At 48.6% G+C, this 23,461-nt stretch overlaps 2 protein-coding genes across 3 annotated transcripts in view; one reads left to right on the forward strand and one right to left on the reverse strand.

Moving 5' to 3' along the window:
- Positions 1-1,936: 1,936 nt before the first annotated feature.
- On the reverse strand, positions 1,937-21,281 carry STK11IP (serine/threonine kinase 11 interacting protein). The gene is made up of 24 exons (XM_058840088.1): positions 21,044-21,281; positions 20,732-20,934; positions 18,620-18,694; positions 18,291-18,386; positions 17,261-17,368; positions 16,982-17,053; positions 15,903-16,032; positions 15,630-15,733; positions 14,723-14,812; positions 13,632-13,673; positions 12,964-13,131; positions 12,579-12,660; positions 12,105-12,470; positions 11,731-11,921; positions 10,645-10,755; positions 9,717-9,912; positions 7,831-8,334; positions 6,233-6,348; positions 5,949-6,046; positions 5,589-5,767; positions 5,265-5,349; positions 4,802-4,884; positions 3,066-3,292; positions 1,937-2,769 (listed from the first exon to the last, which is right to left on the reverse strand). Exons 1-24 carry the CDS (start codon positions 21,096-21,098, stop codon positions 2,629-2,631), a joined length of 3,522 nt encoding a protein of 1,173 aa, XP_058696071.1. The 5' UTR covers positions 21,099-21,281; the 3' UTR covers positions 1,937-2,628.
- A 154-nt stretch (positions 21,282-21,435) lies between these two features.
- SLC4A3 (solute carrier family 4 member 3) overlaps positions 21,436-23,461 on the forward strand; it is a 33,490-nt gene continuing 31,464 nt past the window's right edge. For both annotated transcript variants that reach the window (XM_058840095.1, XM_058840096.1), the window contains exon 1: positions 21,436-21,534. The gene's annotated coding sequence lies outside the window, so the exon portion shown is untranslated. The remainder of the gene's footprint in view (positions 21,535-23,461) is intronic.

The following is a 23,461-nucleotide window of genomic DNA, read 5'->3' on the forward strand; positions in this document are numbered from 1 at the left end:
ATCACGGAGTAAGCAAAAAGGGGTTAATCTGCAATAACCAGGAGACAATGCTAAGCGAAAACAAAGCGAGTGTTTCATGAAGGGGCAGGAGACAGGTCGTGGCAGTGCACATGAGCTTTCCCGTCTGCACAGCAGCCAAAGGAATGCAGAAAAGCAGGGAGCTGGTAACAGAACAGAAGCTGGTGCTGAGCTAGGAGCACAGGCCACCACAGACATGGCAAAATAGAGAAGCAAGTGAGTAGCTATCTCGGAAATAAAAAGTGGGAAGAGCTTGAGAACAACTGTGGACAAGCACATAACCAAAACCTTTGGTTCTGGCAGTCCACACTTTGTCAGGACCCTCAACACATACCCAGATACTGGAGTAGCAAAGGTGCAGCTTGGCTAGGATCAGAAAAGCAAGTTCCAGGGATGAGTTTGCTCAGGGAATCAGCTTGAGCAGAAGAGTCATCAACGAGCTGGTCCAGTAATTCCAAATTTGACTCTTGCCTTTTGTGAAAAACGCAGCTACAGAAGGTGAAGACAGAACTTACAAAAGTTCCTTAAATGGCAAGATGAAGACATAAAACCCTACTGATGTTTACTGGCTCAGAGTCCTTCCCCCAGACAAAGCTAAGGACTGAGCTCACTCCCACTTAAGATCTGAGATCCCCAAAGGAACAGAGAGCAGCAGCCATATACTGATTGAGGAAGAGGGGACAAAGTGGGATGAATTGTGACATCTGCCTCCAAACAGTACAGACCTTGTCATCAAGTCTATAGAAGGCTAGATGAAAATATTGGCCACTGTGGGCCTTCAGCAACTCAACTGCTTCCGGAAGTGACAGAACATCCAATAGTACAGTGACTCCAAGAGTGGCCTTCAGACCCAGGATGGAAACTGAACTTCCCATTCTCCTAAGGCTATAAGGATAGCATTGATTGGTTTGAGCAGGAAGGGAAACTTTATTGCATCTTTTCAGGGGAGCAGCAGGATGCAGTGGGGCCAAGTCCCTGCTGTTTTCTTGGTGACAGAAACTGAAGCCACAGACACCAACTTTGGGCATATGGAAAGTTGAAATGTCATATAGACTACTGTGAATAGCTGCAATATTCAATATCCAAAGAAAACATGCATCAGGTCACTGAATGTCAAACACATGTCTTTGTAAAAATCAAGATCACATTGACATAAAATACAGGTTTGTCACTAAGGATTGAACAGTCAGAAAACTTGCCCTGAAGCTGTGGACTGAACATTCATAGATGCCATTGATGACTGAACAGAGATTCTGTTCCAGGAAAAGCTACCATCAGTAAAGCTCCCTACTTAGGGTATCAGATTCCACCTATCAGCACCTCAATGTAACAGGTCCATTTCTGCCCACCCCCACAGGGAGCTTCAACTGCATTGAACCACCACACACAGTACCTATCTTTGCTCTTCACTGGGCAGGGCCAGAGACTGATATAGCAAAGCCCTGGCCAGGCAGCAGCATTTTTTGAGCTGCATTTAACTCTGTGCAGGAGAGGTTGAGACAAGATAAAGCTTCATATGGGGAAGAACCTAGAGGCAGGCACTCCCACCTCCACAGCCACACTAACAACAGCTCCTGAGAGAGGCAAGCTTCTGAGGGCCTGTGTATCACTAAGCAGCATGCTGGGGCTGGAAGGCCACAGGATGCTCACCTGAGGGCAACTGTCAAAAGAGAACACCACAATCTGTACCTGGTGTTAGTCTAATCCTGTTTAAACCTTGTGCCTTTGTTGCTGCTTGGGAGCCAGGAAGGTGGAGAAGATTAGCAGCCAATTCGTGCCCACCCTTAACAGGAAGGGGAGAATGGCCTAAACCTGGTGAGATCTTAGGGAACTCTTGAGGCAGCAGCAAAGCTAGCATGGAAGCCCTTAGAAAGACATTACAGCACTGCAAAAGAATGAAACAAGGAAAGCATGATAATTCAATAAATATAAGCTTTTATTACAATAGAAAATAGTAAAACTCATGTTAAAATAGACTCTTACTTTTGGACTGCTCAGAAAAAGCCTAAGCCTCACTTATACCTGCTGGTGCCCATAAAGGTCCTGACCCCTAAGCAATGAGCAGTTTCTGTGCTGACAACTTTGAGGCTCCTTCCTCCCAGTGACAGTGAAAGACTACAGCAGCAGACTGAACCATGCCCCACTAGGCAGACAGATAAGGGCTCTCTGAGGGGTTGTGTATAACATGCTTCACCCCTTGTGCAATCAGGCTCCTGTTTGAAGCAGGTAGCTTTAGGGAAACCATGGACAAGGAGGGAGAGGAAAAAAAAAAATCATCAGCATATAAAGATAGCTGTCCTGAGACAGCTAAGAAGGCAGCAAACACATCTGCCAGAAATGGCACCTGACTGCCTTTGGGTAGCTTAAACACTATGACAAGAAACACTCTCCATCTTCTCCTTCCATGGCCAGTCCAGTGCAAATAAATGACTGTGCAGTCTGAACCATCATGTGCTCCCCTCTTACTCACCAGAAAGGGCCAGGGCCAAGAGTAGAGTGAAAAGCAGAGGCCACAGAACAGCAAGGTCAGATGGGAGTGGGAGACACCTGTGCACCATTGCTGGCACAGCAGCACTTGAGTCCAAGTCCCTCCTGCTCCAGCCACCAGGCTCACTCCAGTGCCTCATACACAGCCTTCCGGAGCTCAATTGAGAACATCTCCTCCCAGGGCCCACGTATCCACTCCACCAGCTCTACCAGGAGCTCAGGGCACTCTGTGCGGATGTGCCAAGTGCTCTCCAGCTTCAGTACCTGGCAGGGAGGAAAGGGAGGGAGGCAAATGAGCAGACTGGCCTGACAGGAACCCATCAGCCCTGAGCCACTATCCCTCAGCACAGCTCTTCCTCATTTCTCTGTGACCTCCTCCTCCCTCTCTGCTGCCAGCAGTCAAGTGTCTCTTGCATGACTTTCCACTGTGCTCCCCTGGCTTTGTGGAACAAGGCCCTAGGTTAGGATGGGAGATGACAGCCCCAAAACACTCTTGCAGCAACAGGATCTGAGCACAGTCATCCCCCAGCATCTTGACCCCATGGCCACCTCCTGGTTACCTCATCGTAAAGCATCAGCTTGATGTCACAAGGACAGAGGCGATAGGTTATGATATTGCTTATACTGGTGATTGGCTGCTTCTCCTTCAAATGGATGTTGCTCTTAGGAGGCATTTCTGCCTCATGATCTTCATCCAAGGAGGGCTGCACCTGCCACTGGTGATTCTCCTCCAGCAGAAATAGCATGCTTCGGGTACTCAGCAGGGTCACAGGGAAAGCAGATGCCCCTAAAAGGATGTGAGGGAATAAGAAAGGCCTTGCTGAGAGCCTGAGTCACCACAGAACCAGCTTTGCTCTCCATTCCTCCCCTAGGGAAATCCTTTACAGCAGCAGTAACTTCAGTGAACAACCTTATCCAGCTCCCTGACTGAAGAGGGGACCAGGGTACTGAAATGTGGCTGGGCTTGACCAGCTTATCCAAGCTCACTGCAGGAACATGTATATGAAAGACCACTGCCCAGCAAGGCTTGTCCATCCCCTGACCTCAAGTGAGGCAGGAAAAGTCACTCAATTCCTTTGACCTCTTAAACAACATTTAACTACTCCTTAGTTGAAATTTGGCAGCTGCAGCTCAAAGGCTGCCTTTTTTGGCCTGAATTTGTCTGGCTGTAAATATCTGATGATGGAACAGAGAGCACACACATTAAGTTTAATACCAAGCTGGGATGTGTCCTAAGTATGACAGGAGGGAAAGTAGTTTGATAAACTTTAGGGAACGTAAATATAATCCAGCTATTTCAGTGGATGCAAATTAAAAGCACTAGAACTTGGGAATAAGATGCACAGTAATAGGGAGACATTAGCAAAACTGGCTGAGGTCACAGGGGATCACAACCTGATGCAGCAGTATTTGCTTTCCTCATCACATCTCACTCTTGGGAATTAGGAGGACTATCAGAAATGGGATGTTTAATTAATCCTGTCTACTTGGTAATGAGATCTCAGCTGGAACTGTGTCCAGATTTGGGTACCATATAGTAAAAGAGGAGAAAACTGTAGAGTAAGAAAAACGCACTGTAAGTTCTCCCTCCTACATACTATTTGTTCAGATTGAGGATACCAACAAATGAACTTCCCAGAGATTCCTTCTGATCCTCACTCTCTCATACCTCCCCAATGGTCAGTGGTGACCAGGGGTGCAACAGCTGTAACAAATTAATCAGAATGTGATTAAGAGCTAGGTTGCTTTTTTCAGTGTCCCAAGCTGAGATAACACTGGAATTGTTCACTGAAGACTCAAATCCCAAGTTTAACACATTTGTCCCTCAGCAAGGTCTGAAACAGAACTTGAAGGGCTCCAGCAGGCTCCTCCTGTACTATGATCTCAGGTTCTGGACACCTACTTCTGTTGTCCCAAATGAAGAAGCCTTTCAGCAACTCACACAAACCAGCTGGTATTATGACTCCTCATCTTTCCCTCAGATCAGGGCAATGATCCAGCCCTCAGATAATCTCCAGCTTCTCAGGCTGTCACCAAAACTGGTTTTCAAGACCAGCTGCTCCCTAGAGCCTAGACTTCCATGTAGAAAAGGACTGGGAGATTCGCTGGATGTGCAGAAGTATGCTGCTATCCTACACAACCCATCACTAGAAAAGAGCCCTCACCCATGCCCCCACGCCATTTCACTGATGGACAAAGGGCATGGCTCTTTTCCCCCGGACTGTACACCAAAATCATAAGCATATATGCAGACAGCACAACATGTGGGACATCTGGCTACGGAGATCTCCTGTACCTTGGATCAGGTAGGCCAGCAGGTAGAAGAAACAAGTGTCACCTGCAGCTGCAGAATCTGTGGTCTTGGAGTCCAGCAGAGGCCTGGAGGAGATACAACAGTGGGCTGATAAGGAAGCACTCTGTTTCCAGTCTAGGTTTGTTGTGAACTAGCTACTGTTCCCTGTCCTCTTGGGGAAGGGAAGGACCCTCTCTTCCAGATAATGCAAAGTCCTCCCTCTCCTGGTCCTCCTTGCTGCTAGGAGCCAAATGCTTCTTGCAAGTAAGAAGGCTGCCCTATGTCTCCTACTTTTTCTCTCTGTTGTGCCCTGCTCAGACTCCTCCAGAAGACCTGCCTGGCTCAGCCCATGACATCCCTTTGCCTGTTCACCCTCTGTGCTACCGTTTCCAGCAAAAAGCTTCCCAAGGTTTTCTGGACAAGGAGACATCCCTTTCTGAAATCCCAGCCTCTCACAGGCTCTTACCATAGCCAGTGTTGGGGATTCATTTCCACAGTGGGGATTTCCTTCACCTTACTCCTGTGCTTAGCAGGCAGCTCTTGCATGAGATCTAAAAAGGGGGAGAAGGCAGGTGTCTTTTATTGCAAACTCAAGGGCAGTACATAACAGTTCAGGACACTACTGTTCAGGGAGCTGTTGCAAGTTATGATGCCAGTGAGGTTCTCTCCCAGATATTTTTCTGAGCTGTCAAGAAGTTAATTTCCAATCTATATCCAACAATAGCTGATAGTTCCCCAAGAACACATAAGTCAAATCCTCTCCCACACCCCTCTATAGCTCTACTGTTACCTGTCAGGGTCTGCAGGAACTGGTCACAGCAGCTTTGGTTCCGGATCAGCAGATTGTAGGAAGTTTTTGGGTTCTCAAACTCCATTCGCAAGCTCTGGTGGCAGAGTCCCACTTCCAGATGAGAAATATCAGACAGGTAGTGAGAGTCATTCTTCTTCAGCCAGTCTGCAGGTTGTCCCCTAATCACAGAGCAGAGACCTCAGCTGCAGCAGGCTGTCCCATCTCCTCTCCCACGTCAGACTGCAGCAGGGGTTTTGCCAGAAGAGCCTGTGCATGTCACCACCCCTCCAGGGCAAGGGCAGCAAGGCTAGCACAGGCTGGCACTACCCAGCACTCACGGACTTGTGGCAGGGTCCTCACCTGATAGCTCCAGTGACTTCCAGCACATAAATCTTGAGATCAGAAGCAACCAGGATTGAGAGGAACTCTCCTTGCCGGCCAAACTTCACCATGACCACCTAGAGCACACAGAGGGTGGGTCACAGCCTTGGTCTACCCCTTGACAGCTCATCCATGGAAAGGCCGGACTCAAAGACACTTCAGCTCCCTTCACACCCCACACGAAATGCCACCTCAGTGCAGAACTCGCAGGGCGGCAAGAGGGACACCCAAAGAGTTGTAGGAGTGGTGCTGTGGGAGCTCACCTTGAGGAAGCACTGAAACTCCTCATCGTTCTCCTCAAAAACTTCCATGTCCAGGTACAGCTTCAGGCGATGATCCACTGAGCGGAAGTCCCTTGCATTCAAGATGCTGTTTACAGCTGAGGAGAGCAAAGGGCAGCAATGACACGCTGCCCACTGACCAGGGGCTGCCCAGGTCACCAGGCACCAGGGCAGCAGTGACACCCCCTCTGCACACCTGCTTCCGTCAAGTCTCTCCTCAAGACAAAGGGCCAAATACAGGGCTTTACAGGCCACAGGTCTCCATGTGGAGATAAAAGAGGACTTAATTGCTCCAACACTTGCTTTTTTTCAGATTTACAAAGCTTTGGTCTAAGCTAGCTTCAAACTGTGCTTGCCTGTTCAGTCACAGAAGGACACTGCTTTGCTGCTGGATTTGGCAGAAGGGCAATTCTTTATCACAAAGCCAGAAATGTATTTCTCATTTCAATTGGTGTCAGGTCAGGTCAACTTTTTAACTCTGACTTTGATCGTGGCAATGTTAAAGGGGCCTGAGGAAGACACCAATAAAACTAGTAAAGAGTATAATTAGGTTTGTCATGAAATGGTATAACCAAATCATTTCTACAACAGCCACAGTACCAGCCAAGAGTTCACATTTCCCAGCAGAGCCTGCTCTCCACCAGAAACACTACACTAATCAACCGCTCCTCAGCAGGAACTTTCCACAGGCTCAGTTTTAAACTGGGACCTTGCAATTTGACCCCAGAAAAGACTGCTTTATTTCTCATACTTCAACTGTATGAGACTGAACATAGCAACCTTAAAACTGTGATTCTACACTGACTCCTCTTCTGAGGCACAGCAGTCTTGAAGGACTGGGAGAGACCTCTATAGATTAAGAAACCAATAAGTTTGCAAATCAGAACTACACTCAGCTGCAGTAGTCACTTTCTGAGCTAGAGCAGATAACCTCCACAGCTCCTTTCCAACTTGTTATTCTGTAAATCACAAGCTGATACCCAAGCAAAGGCAGTCTGCTACATCAGAAATCCAAGGTCCTTCAGAAAAATAATGTGTGGGCCTCCTGTCTCACATGACAGCCCTCACACAGCCAGCATGCAGTCTAGTCTCTTGGACAGGTTTTGTCATCTGAAGCTCACAAAAAAAGTTAGGAAAGCACAAGCAACTGTAGATCCACAAACCAGAGCCTCCTACTAGCACACCAGCCTCACACTGCACTTAAGCCAAAGAATAAATATGGAGAAATATTGCATACTATTCTCCGAAGGTAATGCTCCAGCTGGCAGCTCATGGATGCCACAGGAACCCAGTGTGTCCATAACTGAGCAATGCAGCTTCCAGAACAAAACCCTATTACTCAGAGTCTAAGCAATAATAGGTATTAGGAGCTGACTCACTTTTCCTACCTTCAGGCATGAGGATTTAACAGAGAGAGGAATGAAAATCTCTGCTCATAAAAACCATACATTTATGGCTGCTCATACTTGATGTCCCCCTTACCCATTAAACAGGAGGAAGCGTACCCTGCAAGCACCAGTGATAAAACCAGCAACAAGCTGTCAACACCTCTAAACCCTGCACAGCTTCCTGATACTCACGAGGACTGAGATTCCACATTTCCTCGGACTCAGAGTTCAAAGAGAGCGGGGAAGGAGTGGGTCCCCGAGAAAGACTGTAACGGCAGCTTCCCATCAGGCTGCCCCCGTTGGTGTCTGTGTGGCTGAGGGACAAGCACTGGCTCTTCACACCCTGCTCCTTCCCACAGCTGCCATCTGCTCCACGGGAGGTGGGATGAAGAGTGCCTTGAGCCTGAGTGTCAGGCTCAGTGCTCAGCTCCGGGGTCCTGATGCTGTTGCTGGTGTCTATCTCCGAGCTGTCCTCCCCACCAATGTAGAACTTGCTGCTCTCGCTGACCAGGACAGATGTTTCCTCTGGGCCCTCCTGCTGGCTGCCTCCCTCCAGCACAGAGTCTGACAGGTCCTCGCTCGTGCTGTCGGCACCAGGCGGCAGAGGTGTGCTGGAGCACTCCTCTGAAGGCAGAATGACTACATGGTCACTGGAACAACTGGGACAGGCTACGGGCTCACCAGCTGCTGCAGGACCTGTGAAAGATTTTGTCAGGTATAAAGAAAAGCCAGAACAGCTCTCCCCAGCAAGATTTTACTTCCCCCTGCCTCCTCTGCAAATCATGAATCCACCCTTTTCAAGGTAGAGAATAGTTAGACTGACTTGAGCAGCTTGTTGAGCAACTTGTTCAAAAGCATATCCTACATACCTCCCTTCACAAATCAACCAGAAATTCTGGATCAGTGCCACATGAAATATTCTGCTCAGATGTAGGGTGCCCAGTGTGTGCTGTGGTTTCAATTGAAACTGTATAATGGTTCATGACTTTGCTACACTTCACATATGCTCACATAACCTCTGAAGGCCAAGCTCATGACCAATCAATCCAATCTTCTTTAGCCACCTCCATCCCCAGCAGGCTGTGTCCCTTCCCCAGCTGTGCTCGTCCCTTCTGACCCTGATTCCTGTTACTCTCTTCACCCACACCAGAACAGACTCCCAGCTGGATCATGGGACTCCCATTACTATGGCAGGGAGAAGAAAGTGTCCTGGGGTGGAGAAAAGTGCTGCAGCCAGGACTTCTGTGTTCACTGCAGTACTTCAATCCCAGGATACTTTGTCAAACAGCATCTTCTCAGCTAAGGCACTCCCCACTTTGAATATAAACTGGGCTTTGAAAAACACAGCAATCAGAAGATGCCTACTCAGGACTAGCTACATCTCAGCTGAAATACCATATCTAGTTTTAAACATCCAAAGAAAATTGTGGACAATTGGGAAAAAATACAATGACTAGCAAGAAATTGAATATATGAGATATGACTGACAAGTAAATTACCTAGAGAGTTGAGTTTATTTAGTCTAGAGGACAGAAACCAGGAAAAGTTGCCAGGGGAGAACAATGGCCCTCAAGTACAAAGAAAAGGAATAAATTGCTCCTCCAAAGTGGCAGCAAGAATGGGCTTAAGATCACAGATGGGGAGACAGATTGAGTTCTGATTGTTTTTCTCATGTCTAACAGGCAAAGTTTTACCTGAAATACTGGTGCAGATTCCCTGGAAGCTTCCCTTAGCAAAAGCTCTTAGAACAAATAAAGTCTCTGTGGCAGAACTGACTAGATGACCTTTAAGTCCTCTCCCAGACTTCACTTTCCAGCACCCCTGTGTTCCCTCAGGCCACTCAGAACAGGAGTGCTGTATGCTTAACCTTAAACCAGTGGCTTATTCCTGCTAGGAAACAAGGCAGGCTCTTTCCATTCCAAGTAGGCCAAGTGAGAATTCATCCCACAGTAAGTTTTAGATTCCAGTACAGCCAACACATCTCCTATACATTCCATGCCCTGCACCACAGCTGCCACTCTGGAAGTCTGCCTGGGCATTAATTAGCAAACATCCTTCTCCTGGGCACTACAGCCTACCTTGATCTGAGACAACTAGAGTCTCCAGGATTTTGGTGTCTCCAAGCTCTGAAGGATAAGAACCTTGATGCCAGGGGACCACGGACTGTGAAAACTCCCGCTTGCATTTCAGGCACTGGAGCTTCACGGATCCCTTCTCTTGGTCCTGATTTCGCTGATTTTCCTCAACAGCTGGGGACAGCACTTCAAGGATACACTAAAAATAGCAGCATAGGAAAAAGGATGCTCTCAGGTAGCTATGATTGTCCTAATAAAATCAAGCTTCTGACACCAGCAAGTCTTTTCACATGCCTCATTCATGCATTTCAGAGTTTAAGGGCTGCAAGAACATTTTCCAGCTGTGCAAGACTTGCCAAGGACATGGAGCTTCACTGCAGAAAACCAAGACAACCTGTTTTTCCAAGTCTGTGCCTGATAGCTATATACTGACAGGCTCCCTCTGGAACTCTGATCTCAAATGTCCCATCTATTTCTGTTATGTCTCTAACAACTTGTTTAAATGTACTTAAATGGTATCTTGAGAGAAATGATTGAATTAGAGACCAGAGTCCCTACAGCAGCAGTGTGGACATAGCACTGACATTCACTATCCAGAGGACCAAGCACAGGCCAGCACATCACTCAGAACCCATGAAACATTACATTGCACATGCACAAGTAATGATCACTAGATTGTCTACAAACTTGTTGTCCCAAGAGGGAGAAAACTGCAAGACTCTCTCCTTGAGAGCACTGTTTATGCTACAGGAGCTCTACTGCCCATGGCCATGCTCGCGGGGCCCTCCACAGGTCATCTGTGCAGAAGAAGAAATCCCAACAAGCCAGACATGGGCAGCAGGTGCTCGTGCTTAGAGAACAGCAGCCCTATGCTGGCTGGAAGAAATCAGTGTTTTGCAGTAACACTGACCCCTCCCCAAGCCTCCCCCACCTGCAGACACTGCTCTGGGCAGTCGTCAAGCACCACGTATTTGCGCTTCTGCCGGTCCTTGCGAATGTAGCTGAAGTGCAACGTAAGGACAGGGAAAACTCGCTCCAGGTCCTGCAGGAGACAGAAAACAAATGTTCTAGGATGAAGGAGCTTTCACAGACTACATTTGCTTGCCAAAAGCTGAAACATGGCCATACAAACACTTAATTTAGTGTGTCCTAAGCATCTCTCCACAGCTGACAGTATTTGGGAGTCTGGTAAAATGGGCAGAAATAAACAAACAAATATAAAGCTAATAAGTGCTGACTACACCTGCACTGACTGCTTGAAAAATTGCATGAGCATTTGAAACTTAGAAGAATAACTTTCAAGGCCTAAACCAAGGCACTTCAAACAAAACACCTTTTCAAGAAGGTATTTCAGAAGAATATCAAGCCACAAACATTCAAAAAGGCACAAGGGCAGGGTTTAAAAATTAGTTGGAGGTTTTACAGAAAACAGAATTAGAGAAACCTGTGAACATGTCCATATACAGACTGAGTGTTAAAATCCTACCACAAGGAAAAAGAGATTTCCAAACTCCCTTCCTAAAGAACCACAAAAGCCAAGTAGGGCTGCTAATGCTAAAGTGTGCACCTAGAGCAGATGGCAAACTGCTCACTGAGCTGCCAGGAGCTCTTTAAACATCACACTAGGCTCTGTGCTGCTCTAGAAACCATACAATCCACAAAGAGTCCTCCAAGGCCAGGGTGATATCCCAGTGAAGAATGGATGGGAAGGAGATCTCCATTTCATTTAAGTTCCTCTTGAGAAGTCTCTCATTCCTCCACACTGGAACAAGTCTGGCCATGGACTTTAAATTCTAGCTTTGGAATAGATTTGATGCTGGTTTCTGCTGTGTTGTTGCAGGTAGTCTAAGCCATACAGACGCCATTAGATACACATACATTGGGTTGAAGAGATGTTCAATCAGGCTTTGCAGGAGCTAGGAAAAGACCTGCAGGATTCTGGATGGGAGCCCAAATCCAGGATGCTGCCATACACAGGGAGTAAGATGACAAAGGCTCACAGAGAACTGTAACTCACCATCCTCTTCCAGGTCAACTCAGAAGTCTCTACATTCTTCAGGCATTTCAGCTCCAGCTTGTGGAGGACTCTGGCAGCCTTCAATTCCACCTCAATCACATGCTTAGCTGTGACTCGCAGGAAGATCCAGTCTGGCTCTGGGTCCCCTTCACCTTCTATTTGGCTCACCAGCACTGGCTGGCACAGGTCCACTGCCAAACAAGACACAATATAGGTCAGTACATGCAGTAGGCCTTCAGTCCTGCTGGACCCAGATCCTTAACATTCCCAGAACACTGGGCATCAGGATACAGCTTCAGAGATTAATCACTTTTGATTAACCTATTCTGTTGTCATCCAAGCCCTTTAACACAGCAGTGAAAGGACCTGTTTACCTTCTGCCTTCTCCTCTTCTTCCTCTCCAAGCATTAGCTCATCTGCCTCCTCTTCTTCTCTCTGCTCTCCTTCCATAGGCTCCTCCAGTTGTACTTCAGGCTCTTTCTCCTTTGCTGTGTCATCCAAAGGAGGAGAGGATCCTTCCTGGGAAACCTGGGGCTTTTCTTGCTCTGGGTCAGAGCTCTCGCTCTGCAAGTCCATCACAGCAGGTCTGCCTGTGATCTCATCTGCAGAACGGCTGTGGGACATGACGGGTACTTGGTCATGCTCCTCCAGGTGTCTCTTGTACTGCAGCCAGTCAGCACCAAAGCGATCTCTGAAGCTGGCCAAGCGCTTCATCTCCTTCTGATGCTCTAGAACCAAACCTGCAGAAAGAAAACTTGGGAAGTATGAAAGTAGCCACCAGGCCAGAGCACTCCTCTTACTGTGGGCAGTTTAGCTGCTATGTTATTAAGGAAGACGACAAGCCTCACCAGCAGAGAGTGGTAATGCCTGGGGCTCGTGTTCTGTGTCACTTGGCTCCGAAATGCTTGCTCTGCGCACCTTAACTTTTCCCTGGAAAAAAAACAGGATAAAAGTAGTTGTGAGGAACTAGAATAATGAAAACAGCACCTGATAAGGGGCTCTGCCAAGCTGAAGGGCTTATAACTGTTGCAGTGTAGAGACACACCATCAAACACTTGTCAGGGTATATGAAGACTGATATTAAAGCCCCTTCCTAACACACAGCAGTGCAGAGGCTCACTAACCACGCAGTCAGTACCAGACCACATCTCACTGCAGGAGGCTTTCATGACAAGGCATCCCCTTTGCCCAACATGCCAGCTACATGGTTAAGCAGCTTTGTCAGTCCCAGACCTTGCTTTTCTTCCGAGGGACCCTGATGGCCACATTCTCTGATGGTGACTGACTGTCGCTGAAGTCTGCAGCACAGGAGCTCTCCAGTGCACTGCGGTCCAGTGCAGTCTTCTCTGAGGTAGAAGTGTGGATGGACTGGGACACACTTTGCACAAGCCTTGGAAGGTGCTAAAGCAAGAAGAAAAGAGTACTGCCAGCTGAGTACAAAGGGTAGACAAGGTAACCAAGCACAACTCAGGCTGACAGCTTTCCTGCTCCTCACCCCCAGCTTTCACCATCTCAGTCAAAGCACTGAGAACAGATCCTGCCTGGTTGATTGGATTGTTTATCACAACCATTCTGATTTAACTCAGTCTCTGCCTTTCTTAAAAATAGTAGATGGGAAACAGATAACTATGTTGCTGACATGTAGTTCTAGTGTCAAGTACCATACAGTACCTGAAGAGGAAACAGGCAAGGCTCCAAGTCCTGCAAGGCTACATAAGCCAGAAAAAATTGCACTAGCCAGTTCCAACAATTATTAGTAATCAGCATAAACTGAGACAAAATGATCTGTGTCCAAGTCAAGGTAGCCCATAAAGATTTAAGAGGACACATGACAATGTAAAAACCTGTTAGAGTTCCCAGTCCCAAAGCCAGTAAGATGAGTTTTTAACAATTATACTTACCATTAGGTCTGAGGAAGAGAGTGGCTCCCCATCCAAGAAGAACTGTAATTAGAGACCCATTTGCAGTCAGATTCCATTTGGCTGGCACATACTCAGGACAACTTCTGCTGACTCCTATTCCCCTAGGGTTGGGATCCCTGGCAAAAAAAACTGCAAAGAAACAACCCTGTTCCTGCCTATCCACACTCCTTTAGTTGTAGCTACCTGACCTAACAGCATATAAAGCCAGAAGGGACCTTGTGGTTTTCCTGTTTACAGACTTCATAACTTCCAGAAACATATCCAAGACAGTTTGCGGAAGAGGTACAATAGATTATTCTACAACAACTCAAATTGTTTTGAAGGGTACTCACTTTCACCTCAAAGCCTGTATCCTACTTCTAGCCTGATTCCACACAGCTTCCAGTAACTTGAGCACAGTCAAAGCTTTTTCCAAGAAGCATTTTGAAGACAATGAATCCAGCCATTTGCCACTAATATGAAGGGCAGACCAGCTCTGGAACATCTTTGACCCTTTGCAAGTAAGTTTAGTTTGCTAAATTACCAGAACACTGGCTTTTCTGGCTACTTTATTTGAAATCAGATTACCAAGAACTGACCTAAGCACTGGAGTGTAAGGGAACAGTGAAAACACCTGGCTGAGAGCAGAGTGAAGGAGACACACCAAAGAAGTAGCCATGGCTTGCCAAAGTAGTACATACTTAGGTAAGGTGGGCCAAGACAGTGAGCTCCTTCTTTGCACAGTCCAGATACCTCATCACTATCTAGCACGAACACAGTAAAGTTCCATCAGTGAGCAAAACTGAAGAAGTGGACAGTGAAGACATATTAAGATCTGAGGTGTTGCAAACCTGAGACCAGTATTCAAGCTCTGTGCTGGCCAGCACATCACATAAAAAATTAAGATTAAACTACTCTACCACAGGTAAAAAAAAAAAAAAGAAAAAAGAAAAAAAAAAACCCACAAAACAATCACCACTGTTACACAGCTGGAATAAATCTGCAAGTTTCTTACCCTTCATTTTCCCCTGAGTGTTAGAATAACCTATGCCTTTAACAGCAGTGGCAGAAGGCAGGTGGCTATTACTCACACTGGAGAAGGCTGCCCTGGGAGACACATGGACAAGGGCTGCAGATCGGTGATTTTGATGGAACCATATTGGGTTTCCCTCCAAATGCAGCTGGGTGAGGGAAACAGACAAGTTGTTACTAGAAGCAATATTCTCTACCCCAGTCTACTCTGCCTGCAGGCTCCAGTCCTTCTCTCTGCTTCAAGAAATATCCCCTTGCAGTGAAACAGTTATCAAGCCAGGAGAAGACTGGGCTTTTACAAAGCTTCCTGAAATTAGTTCAGCAAATAGAGAGGGAGATTAAAGTACCTCCTACTCATGACCTAAATCATTAGGAGCTTTTCCAGTACTGACTCTGAGAAGTGTTGGAAGAACAGTCCTTTGCAGGCCCAGAGAAGCTGTATACGCCCCATCCCTTTAGGGATGGTCTTTAGGAGGTCTTTAAGGCCAGATTGGATGCAGCTTTGAGCAACACGGTCTAGTGGGAGGTGTGTCCCTGCCCATGGCAAGAGGGTTGGAACTAGAGCTTTAAGGTCCCTGCCAACTGAAACCACGCTCTGACTCTATGATCTTCTTTCACAAGCACTACAGTGACTGCCGTGCTCCTTCAGACTTCTCTGAGTACACAAATCCACAACAGGATTATGGGAGGATCTCTACTGAACTCGACAGTGTTAAAATCAGAAAGGATGAGCAAGGAAGTGGGGATGAATATATGGAAAAATTTTAGCTTGAGGAAGAGTCACTAAAAATGAAGTCTGAAACACAGGTGTGTGTCTAAAGCTCCCCCATCAGTTTCCTACAATAAAATTAAATGCTCAAGAGTTTAACTTATCTTTCAAAACTCTCTGGTTATCACAAAATCTCCATCTTGCACACCCTGACCATGAAATCCCTAATCTAGCAACCCACCAGGCTTTATGCTTACTTTTTTTAAATGGTGCAGAGTGGACAATGGTGCCAGCTGGGCATGTTCCAGCAGCAGGTTATAGGCCAAATCCAGGTGCTGCAGATTCACAAGCTGTTCCACCCCTGTGAATAAAGCAAGAAGCCATCAACATGCTAGAACACACAACTTAGGAACCTCCCCCAAAACTGAACCCTAGTAAAAAGAGTTGTGCCCAAGATTTCAAGCTCTGTTCATTCTCAAGGACAACAGGAAGGCTTCAAACTCAGAAATGCTTCTCCCTTGTGGGCTCACCATTAATGCTGTCGAGCTCATTGTTGCGCAGGATCAGAGTCACCAGCTTGGATCGGCTGAAGATTCCAAGGCTTGGCACCTTGGACAGGAAGTTGTATGCCAGATTGAGGTATTCTAGCTCTGTAAGGGTCTGTTCAGAGAGAGGAGCAGCACTGGATCAGTTGGGACCTCATCTTGAAGCCAGCCCTGAACTCAAGACAGGACACTAGCTTCTACCGTTTTCTTTATCCCAACAAGGTCAACCAACAAGTGAGTTTCTTGAGACTGTTTCTGCAGGAAGAGTTTGATGTTCACATTTGTTTGTTTAGGTTTGTTTAGAGGTGCTCAGCATCATCTAACTGCTTTACAGGACCACCTTTCTGTTTCCTTGCCAACTTCGATGGAGCACAGGAAAGGACTGGACATCCTGTCTCAGGAAAAGGAGTGAACTACCAAAAGAAACCCTTTCTTACCTTTGTAAAGATGATGGGGAATGATACCTTGTGAGCCCCACCAACTCCGTGAAAAGCTGATCATAGCTTTGCTTCCAAGAAGCAGATCTAGCCCAGCAAAGCATGGATTTCACTGCCAGTCCCCAGAACCCACATGCCATTATGATGGATTACCCCTTTTCTAGAGTAACTGACAGGTTTCTGAGAGCAGGAAGTAAATGCTACTGGCAGTTTGAACAAACTGAACAGCAAGCTTCTACAGCCTTGGCTACATAATTCTCACCTGCTGCACAGATTACAGCAAAGTCTTGGCCAGAGTGAAGTGCCCAACCTGTGAGGGGCTGTACACACAGTGTACCCTCTGTGTATTAGTGCATTTAGCACTCGGCCATACTGGACTGCCTAGTGACAACAAGAGCTAACACCCTGTCTTAGAGGTGAGGAACACTGCCTTTGCTGCCTCAGGGGCACTCAGACTGCAGATACAGGACAACTGCTTTCAGGCTGCAAGCACTAGCTCTAAGCCACACTGCATCTGTGATTTCTTTTATTACACCTCACCTAGTAGGAACATGATGTCAATAGTTAGATTTTCAGCAGTATCCTGTGTGCAGGAGGAAACTCTGCTGGTCAGCCCAAAATACTCACCGTTAAATAGTGCTCACAATCCTGGATCTTGTTGTGACTCAAATCCAAGACTCTCAGAGCATTCAATAATTGCTGAGGGACAAAAAGATACTAGATCAGATCCTACAACTGTCTATATTACAGGATGAAAAGCCTCTCCTGCTGGGAGAGGACTGCAGAATTAACACTGCCCACTTCCTCCCACCCAGACCGAGCAGCATCAGTAACAGAGGGCCTGGCTCTTAGTTGTGATCATCTCCTCTCTTCTCTTCAGCCATGCAGGAAGGATGCCCCACTCACCAGTGAGTCATCCAAGGCAGTGATTGAGTTATAGCTGAAGTTCACAGTCTGCAGTTCCAACCATGGGAGAGCACAGCTCAGATCTCCACCACATGCTGAAATTATTTCCTAGGAAGAAGAGAGGAGCCATTCCTTGGTGAGTACTAGCTGTTATAGTAAAAGCAGATGAATACAGGAGAACAGTCTAGAAGGTGGCTAACATACTGTGTTTTACAGACCTTGTTTTGGTTAGAGAGGCAGTGACTTTTATGTCCCTAATTCAAGTATTTGGAGGTGGTGGGAATCCCGTGGCCAGATATTTGGAAAGAAGGGGAGATGCTTTTGTTTCCTACACTGAAGTGGCAACAGTTAACCTAAACTGTTAGATTTATTGGGCTCAAAACACTGGTCACAAAGATTCAGGCTAACAAAATAATTTTCAGACCTCCCTCAAACAAAAGCAAGATACACACTTGTATTCTGACAGATAAAAAAAGCTCTCAAAGCACTCCCTACCATCAGCGCCCGCTCTTCAGCAGGTGTCTGCTTCTATGTCCCAGAGAGAAGCCCAAAGGCCCATGGCCAGCATAGCCCATGCTACTTAGTTCTCCATGGCTGGAGCTTGCCTTTTGTCTCAGAAATGTGCTGGGCAGCAGTGCAGGTAAGACACTGGGGTACAGCATCTCTTCTGACAATAAGCTCTAAAAAGGTTGCTGAGGTACAATGAAATAAACCTTGACCAGCTGCAGGCTATGAATGTGGAAACAGCCAGATACACAGAGTTGTCAGATCTAGCTGACAGATATTGTCTAGAGCCAGAAATTCTCAAGAAACTAAAGACTGCAGAGCACATGTGCCTGCAAGCAGGGAATCCTTCAACACTGCTTGAGACAAGAGTAGGACCACAGAACAGGGAAGGGAGATGAAGCCATACACAATATGAATGAATAAAAGGGCTAGCACCGTCTCCTACATCTTCCCTGTGTGAAGCACTGCAGGATCAAGACAGCCTTTCTCTTGCAATTTACCCCATGAGCTGTGTAGCACTCACCTCCAGTGTACTGATACATTTGCAACAGGTTAGAGATTCCAGCTGAGAATAGACAAATCGCAGTCCCCGGAGGCAGTGTGCAGGGACAGACCTCAACTGCAGCAGTGATGAGAAAGTAAGAACAACATACATCAAAATATTACAGTGGAGGAGCAGATCCAAGTTTTACCCTAAGCAAATGTTGCAGGAGTTTAGTCTTAGCCTTCTAGGGAAGCCACAAAAGCCTACTCAGTTTTTAGGAGTAGAGGCATTCTGCGACCACAAAACTAGTCAAGAAAACCCAAACAGCAACAAGACTCAAAGCCACTCTTGCCATCCTTCCTACTTACTTCCAGATGCCGGAGCGACTTGAAAGGGAAGATCTTCACAGCAGATTGTAGGACACAGTTTGGAACATGAACAAGCTAGAGAAATAAGAAAAGAAATCTCATGTCAAGTTTGGTTTGTGCTGCACTACCACCTTCCTGATGCACCAACTGCAGCACCTTGAACAGGCTGTCCCTCCAGCTCGAGGGATCCTTAGAAGCTCTCTCCCAGTGCTGTTAGTGGCATTGTCTCCCCAGATCCATAGTACAACAGAGGTCACAGAGAATAGCATGTTAATAAGTGTGCTCTGCCAGCCCATGGAGCTCCTCGTCACCTCCCCTGCCCACATGGCTTCATCACTTCCAGCGCCACTGGGAGGTCTGGCAGCTGGATTCCTCATCAGCCACAACCAGCAAATCTAAAGACAAAACTAACTGCTGGAGGTATGTTTATCATGCAACTGAGTGGAACTAGCATGCTGGTGGGAGGTGTGCATGTGCATTTAACCACAAGAGGCCAAATAAGGCAAATCACAAGCAGATGCAATGGAGAACAGAGTTGGCACTGTTAGTGTTAGACTGAGGTGTCTGCAAACCTCTTCTTTGTATTCTGTAGTACAGCCACAGGCCCTTTCAGCACAGGACTGTTAGGCTGTGTTCATGTACTATAAAGCAGCTTATTAAAACCACCTTCTCATGCTTTCTACGGACAGTGCATAACCAGTATTTCTGGCTGCTATTGAAAGTGAGTAGTGGAGTAGTTACCACTTCCACTGTAGACAGCAAAGTACAACCAGAAAGACTGTCTCTGCCAGTTACATATACATTCACACAGAAGTGACTCATCAGGTGCAGAGCAGATATCCCAAGACCTCATCACCATTACTGCTTCCACAGCTACAGCCCTGCCAGGAATGAATCACTGCCCACTGCCTGCCAGCTCTAATGCTGCATGTTGAACAAGAACATTTGTAAGCGGAGCTTGCACTGGCAAGCTCTAATGATCAATTCTAGTGAAGTTTATTTCAGATGCCATTCTTGCTGTGTGTCTTGATCATCTCCTCTCCCTCCACTGTCTTAAAAATCTGTCAGACTGATATAAATTATTAGATTCTCCAAGTAAACCAGTTACCAGACATCAATCAATCAAGGGCAGCTTCCCCTTCTTTACAGGCTTGCTGCAGGGAGAGCACAGGAGAGCAGGAGCACTTACCACAACATCCTCCTGACTGCAGCGTCCTTCCCTGCCTCCCCCTGCCAGGAGACCCATATTTCTCCACAGACTCTGGGCCCCACTCCCATCTCCCCACCCACTACACTGTTACAAAATCCTCCCAACAACACTCTGATACTGCTCCACTCTCACAGGGAAAACATGTTTTTAAAGACGTCTCAGATTTTAGTGCTCAGCCAGAATACCTTTTGAGCCCCACTGTGGAACCCAAAACAGCTGCTAGTGCCTCTTCCCCTCTCAAGCTCCTTTCACCTCTATTACCCTCCCAGCATGTCCCAGTGCCCAGAAGAATCATGTGCAGCACCGTAGCACATGCCACCTTTCAGAAACCTCTCAGAAGAATTCCTTCATCTGTAGTTGTATCTTTATTACAGGCTCTTTACTACAGCCTTTATTGTTAAAATTAATAAGGATACATTACTAGAAATACTCCGTGCTGTGAAACTGATCAACCAGAACCACCAGACTGCTGAAGTAAGCAGCAGCCTCAGAGTGTGCACAACATCTGACCCCTCTGCTCAAGTTCCCCGGCTCTGCTGCCTTGGGCAGATCACTCATCACTCCGAGAGCACTCAGCTGTACTCAGGTGCCATATACTGCCTGAATTGCTCAAGCACTTCAGGAAATAACCACTTGCCCAACAATGACAACACCTTACCAAGGTCAGAACATCATAAACTCCCGCTGCCCCTGTTTTTAACTCTGAGAAACTTTCCGCTGAGTTGCGTGGCTGATCCTAGGAAAGCAGCTATAGACTATCGTGCTGAGCGACCACTCCACGCCAAGAGCCCTGTGAGAGCCATCGGACCCACGGAGCCAGCACATCAGGCGGGGGCAATGGGCACCGGGGGAGGCTGCTCTGAAGCTGCCACCTCCAGGGGCCGGCCCTGGTATGTACGGACCTTCAGAGAGTGAGTCTTCTGCAGGACGTCGAAGAGGAACTGCGCCTGGAGGATGGCGGCTGTCTCGGCGGGGTGCGAGGGCAGCGCCACGAAGCCCCGGTTCTGGTTGCGGGAGCCCAGGTGCTGCTCGAAGACCTGCGTGAGGTGCTGCAGGGTGGAGGTGAGCAGCGTCAGAGTGCTGGAGCCGTCCAGGACGAGGTCCCCTGCAGGAAAGGGGAAGGACGGGTCAGGCCGTGAGTGTCCACGCACCGGGGGCACCGACCCGACCCGGCCCGGCCCGGCCCGGCGAGGCCCGCGGCGGCCGCCACTCACCGACGTCCTGCAGCAGCCGCGCCAGGCCGCGCACCAGCGTCTCCGCCGCCGCCATCTGCAGCGGGCAGGCCCAGGCGACCCCGGCCCGGTTCGGCACGGCCCGGCCCGGCCGGTCCCGCCGCCGCTCCGCCGCTCTTCCGCGTTACCGCCGAGGCGCGCCCTTCCGCCGCACCAGCGAGCGGCCGCCGCTCACATCCGGTTGCCATGGAGCCCGCCCCAGCGTCCCCCTCCCGCTCGGCGGGGCCCGCGCCCCCCGGCCCCCGCCCCGCCGCCGCCCCGCGCCGCCGCCCCGCAGCCCCCCCGGTAAGCGGCGGCGGCCCGGCAGCGGCGGCGGGCGGCGCGGAGCGGAGCGGGCCGGGCCGGCGGGAGGCCGGGGAGCAGCGCCGCCCGCCGCCAGCGCGGCGCGGCACGTGCCGGGCGGAGCGCGGCGGCGGGGCCGGGGCGCGGCGCGGCGGCGGCGGCGGGCGGCTCTCCTGCTCCGGCGGTGCGAGGTACGGGCCGGAGGAGGAGGGGGGTAGGTTGTCCCTGCGCTGCCTCGGCTGCAGCAGCTCCGCCTGGCTGCCCTGCCCCGGCCCGTCTGCGGGGCGCTCCGGTGCTGCACGGTGCGTGGCGCGGTGCGGGTGGCTGCCGGTGCGGGGCATGGTGCATGGCACGGCACGGTGCGGGGCGGTGCACGGCACGGGGCACGCTGCATGGCACGCTGCGCGGTGCTCGGGGCTGGATGCGGCGCGGCGTGGAGCACTCCCGCGCTCCGAACCGTACGGGCTTGCAAGGCAGGCACGGACGTGGTGCAGTGACCCCGGCGCCTTTCTGTGTCCTTTTCCCTCCCCGACTGTACGTGTGTCTGTCAGAGCCGTCCGTATGTCCAGTGGAAGGGTGGCTTATTGTTACTGTCTAGTGTTGGCACTTCGTTCTGGAGTGAATTTTGTTCCGTGTTCGTTTATGTGTCTGTGGACCGTACAGGCTCCGTCCCGTCTGGTACCCTATGAAGGGCCTGTTGTGAGGGACAGTCACAGAACAGACGCTGCTTCAGGAGTGAATGGCTGTGATGGTTCATCCAGGGTAGTTCAGTGGAATACAGGATTCATTGAAATATTTAAGCCTTCTAAAGTGCTTGTGTAATAGTAGAAATTTCAACACAGCCATGTGGCAGAGAGATCCACAGGTTAGAACCTTCATGCTGGAAAACTTTGTGTGTTTGCTGTCTTATGTGTTGCCTTTTCATTCTGGTATGTGTGTCTGTTCCTCGGCCATGACAGAGGAGCCGTAGGGGCTGCTCAGCCCACTCCTGTTTTGTTTGGTTTTGAGGCTGCGAGTGTCACAGTAGCATCCAAATGCTTTGATGTATGCAGCAGCACCCCTCCTGCTCCTTTCCTCCATGGACATGCACATCAGTATTTCTTCCCGGGAAAATCTTCCAAGGGCGCTAATTCTTCTCCTTTGTGAGTTCTTCCCATCTGTGTCTTATCAGCCAGAGTCCCTTCCCCTCCCCTATCCTCAAACCAGCTTTGCCTCTGTGGCTTTATCCCTATCTTAACATCCACTCCTAGTCTAGACACTCCACAGCTAAATTATTCTCAGCCGATGGCCAAGGGATTAAGGAAGAGCTGTGGGGATGGATGTGGGACCTGGTGGCTGTCTCCATGCAGCCCCTTGCCCACGGAGCAGGGGCAGCCTGCCTGTAGCGTTACCGGCTCATCTCTATTGCAAAGGGACAGTGTGAACTGCTCGTCTCAGCCCTCAAAGATGTGCCAGATTGCATTTTTCTCAGCAAAACAGGGAAGCACTGGCACTGTGAAGCAGCCTTTGGGGATGAGGGTGAGCCCCGCTGGAGTCCCTGTGAGCAACATGTGCGAGATGCTGTAGCTGCCAGCATTGCAGGGACATGCCTGCTCACTTTCCTTCAGAATCTGTTAAGCCTAGATGGTCAGTACAAGGTGTGGTGATTTATGTGAGCTGATTCTGTTTACTGATGTGCTTGTGGAGAGAGCGAGGATGTGGGAGTGCACACAGGTTGGCAGGCTGTGGATTTTTCTGGCCTCCCTTCGAATCTGGCCTGCTGGCATGACGTTTCTATTACTGAAAATTACTTCTAGTGGGAATGCTGAATCACGTACTCCCCATAACCAGGAGATACAGTAGGATCAAGGTATCAGTCATTTGCTTTTCTTTAGTGGTGTTTGTTTTTTTAGTTTCCCATTTTGTCTTGTGCTCTTCTTACAGCAACCCAGGCAGTGATGCCAGCAGGCTGGGCACTTCAGCATGGTGCTTATTAGCAGAATTCTAGAATTCTCCCTGATACTCCTTTTAAGTTTCTATTTTAAATTTTAACCCATTCTTAAGTCTCTTTATGAAGGGCTGTCTGAAAAACAAAATAATCTTTAGTCGTGTTTTACACCCTTGAGATCTTTCCAGACT

The sequence above is a fragment of the Poecile atricapillus genome, chromosome 5 (genome assembly GCF_030490865.1).
Source record: "Poecile atricapillus isolate bPoeAtr1 chromosome 5, bPoeAtr1.hap1, whole genome shotgun sequence".
Taxonomy (NCBI): domain Eukaryota; kingdom Metazoa; phylum Chordata; class Aves; order Passeriformes; family Paridae; genus Poecile; species Poecile atricapillus.

Coding starts and splice junctions, on each gene's coding strand:
- STK11IP (XM_058840088.1), bottom strand. CDS start 21,098: ATGGCGGCGGCGGAGACGCTGGTGCGCGGCCTGGCGCGGCTGCTGCAG. Junction 15,734..15,902: donor TGAGCTCGACAGCATTAATG/GTGAGCCCACAA, acceptor CTTTATTCACAG/GGGTGGAACAGCTTGTGAAT. Junction 3,293..4,801: donor GCTGGCCTACCTGATCCAAG/GTACAGGAGATC, acceptor ACATCCTTTTAG/GGGCATCTGCTTTCCCTGTG.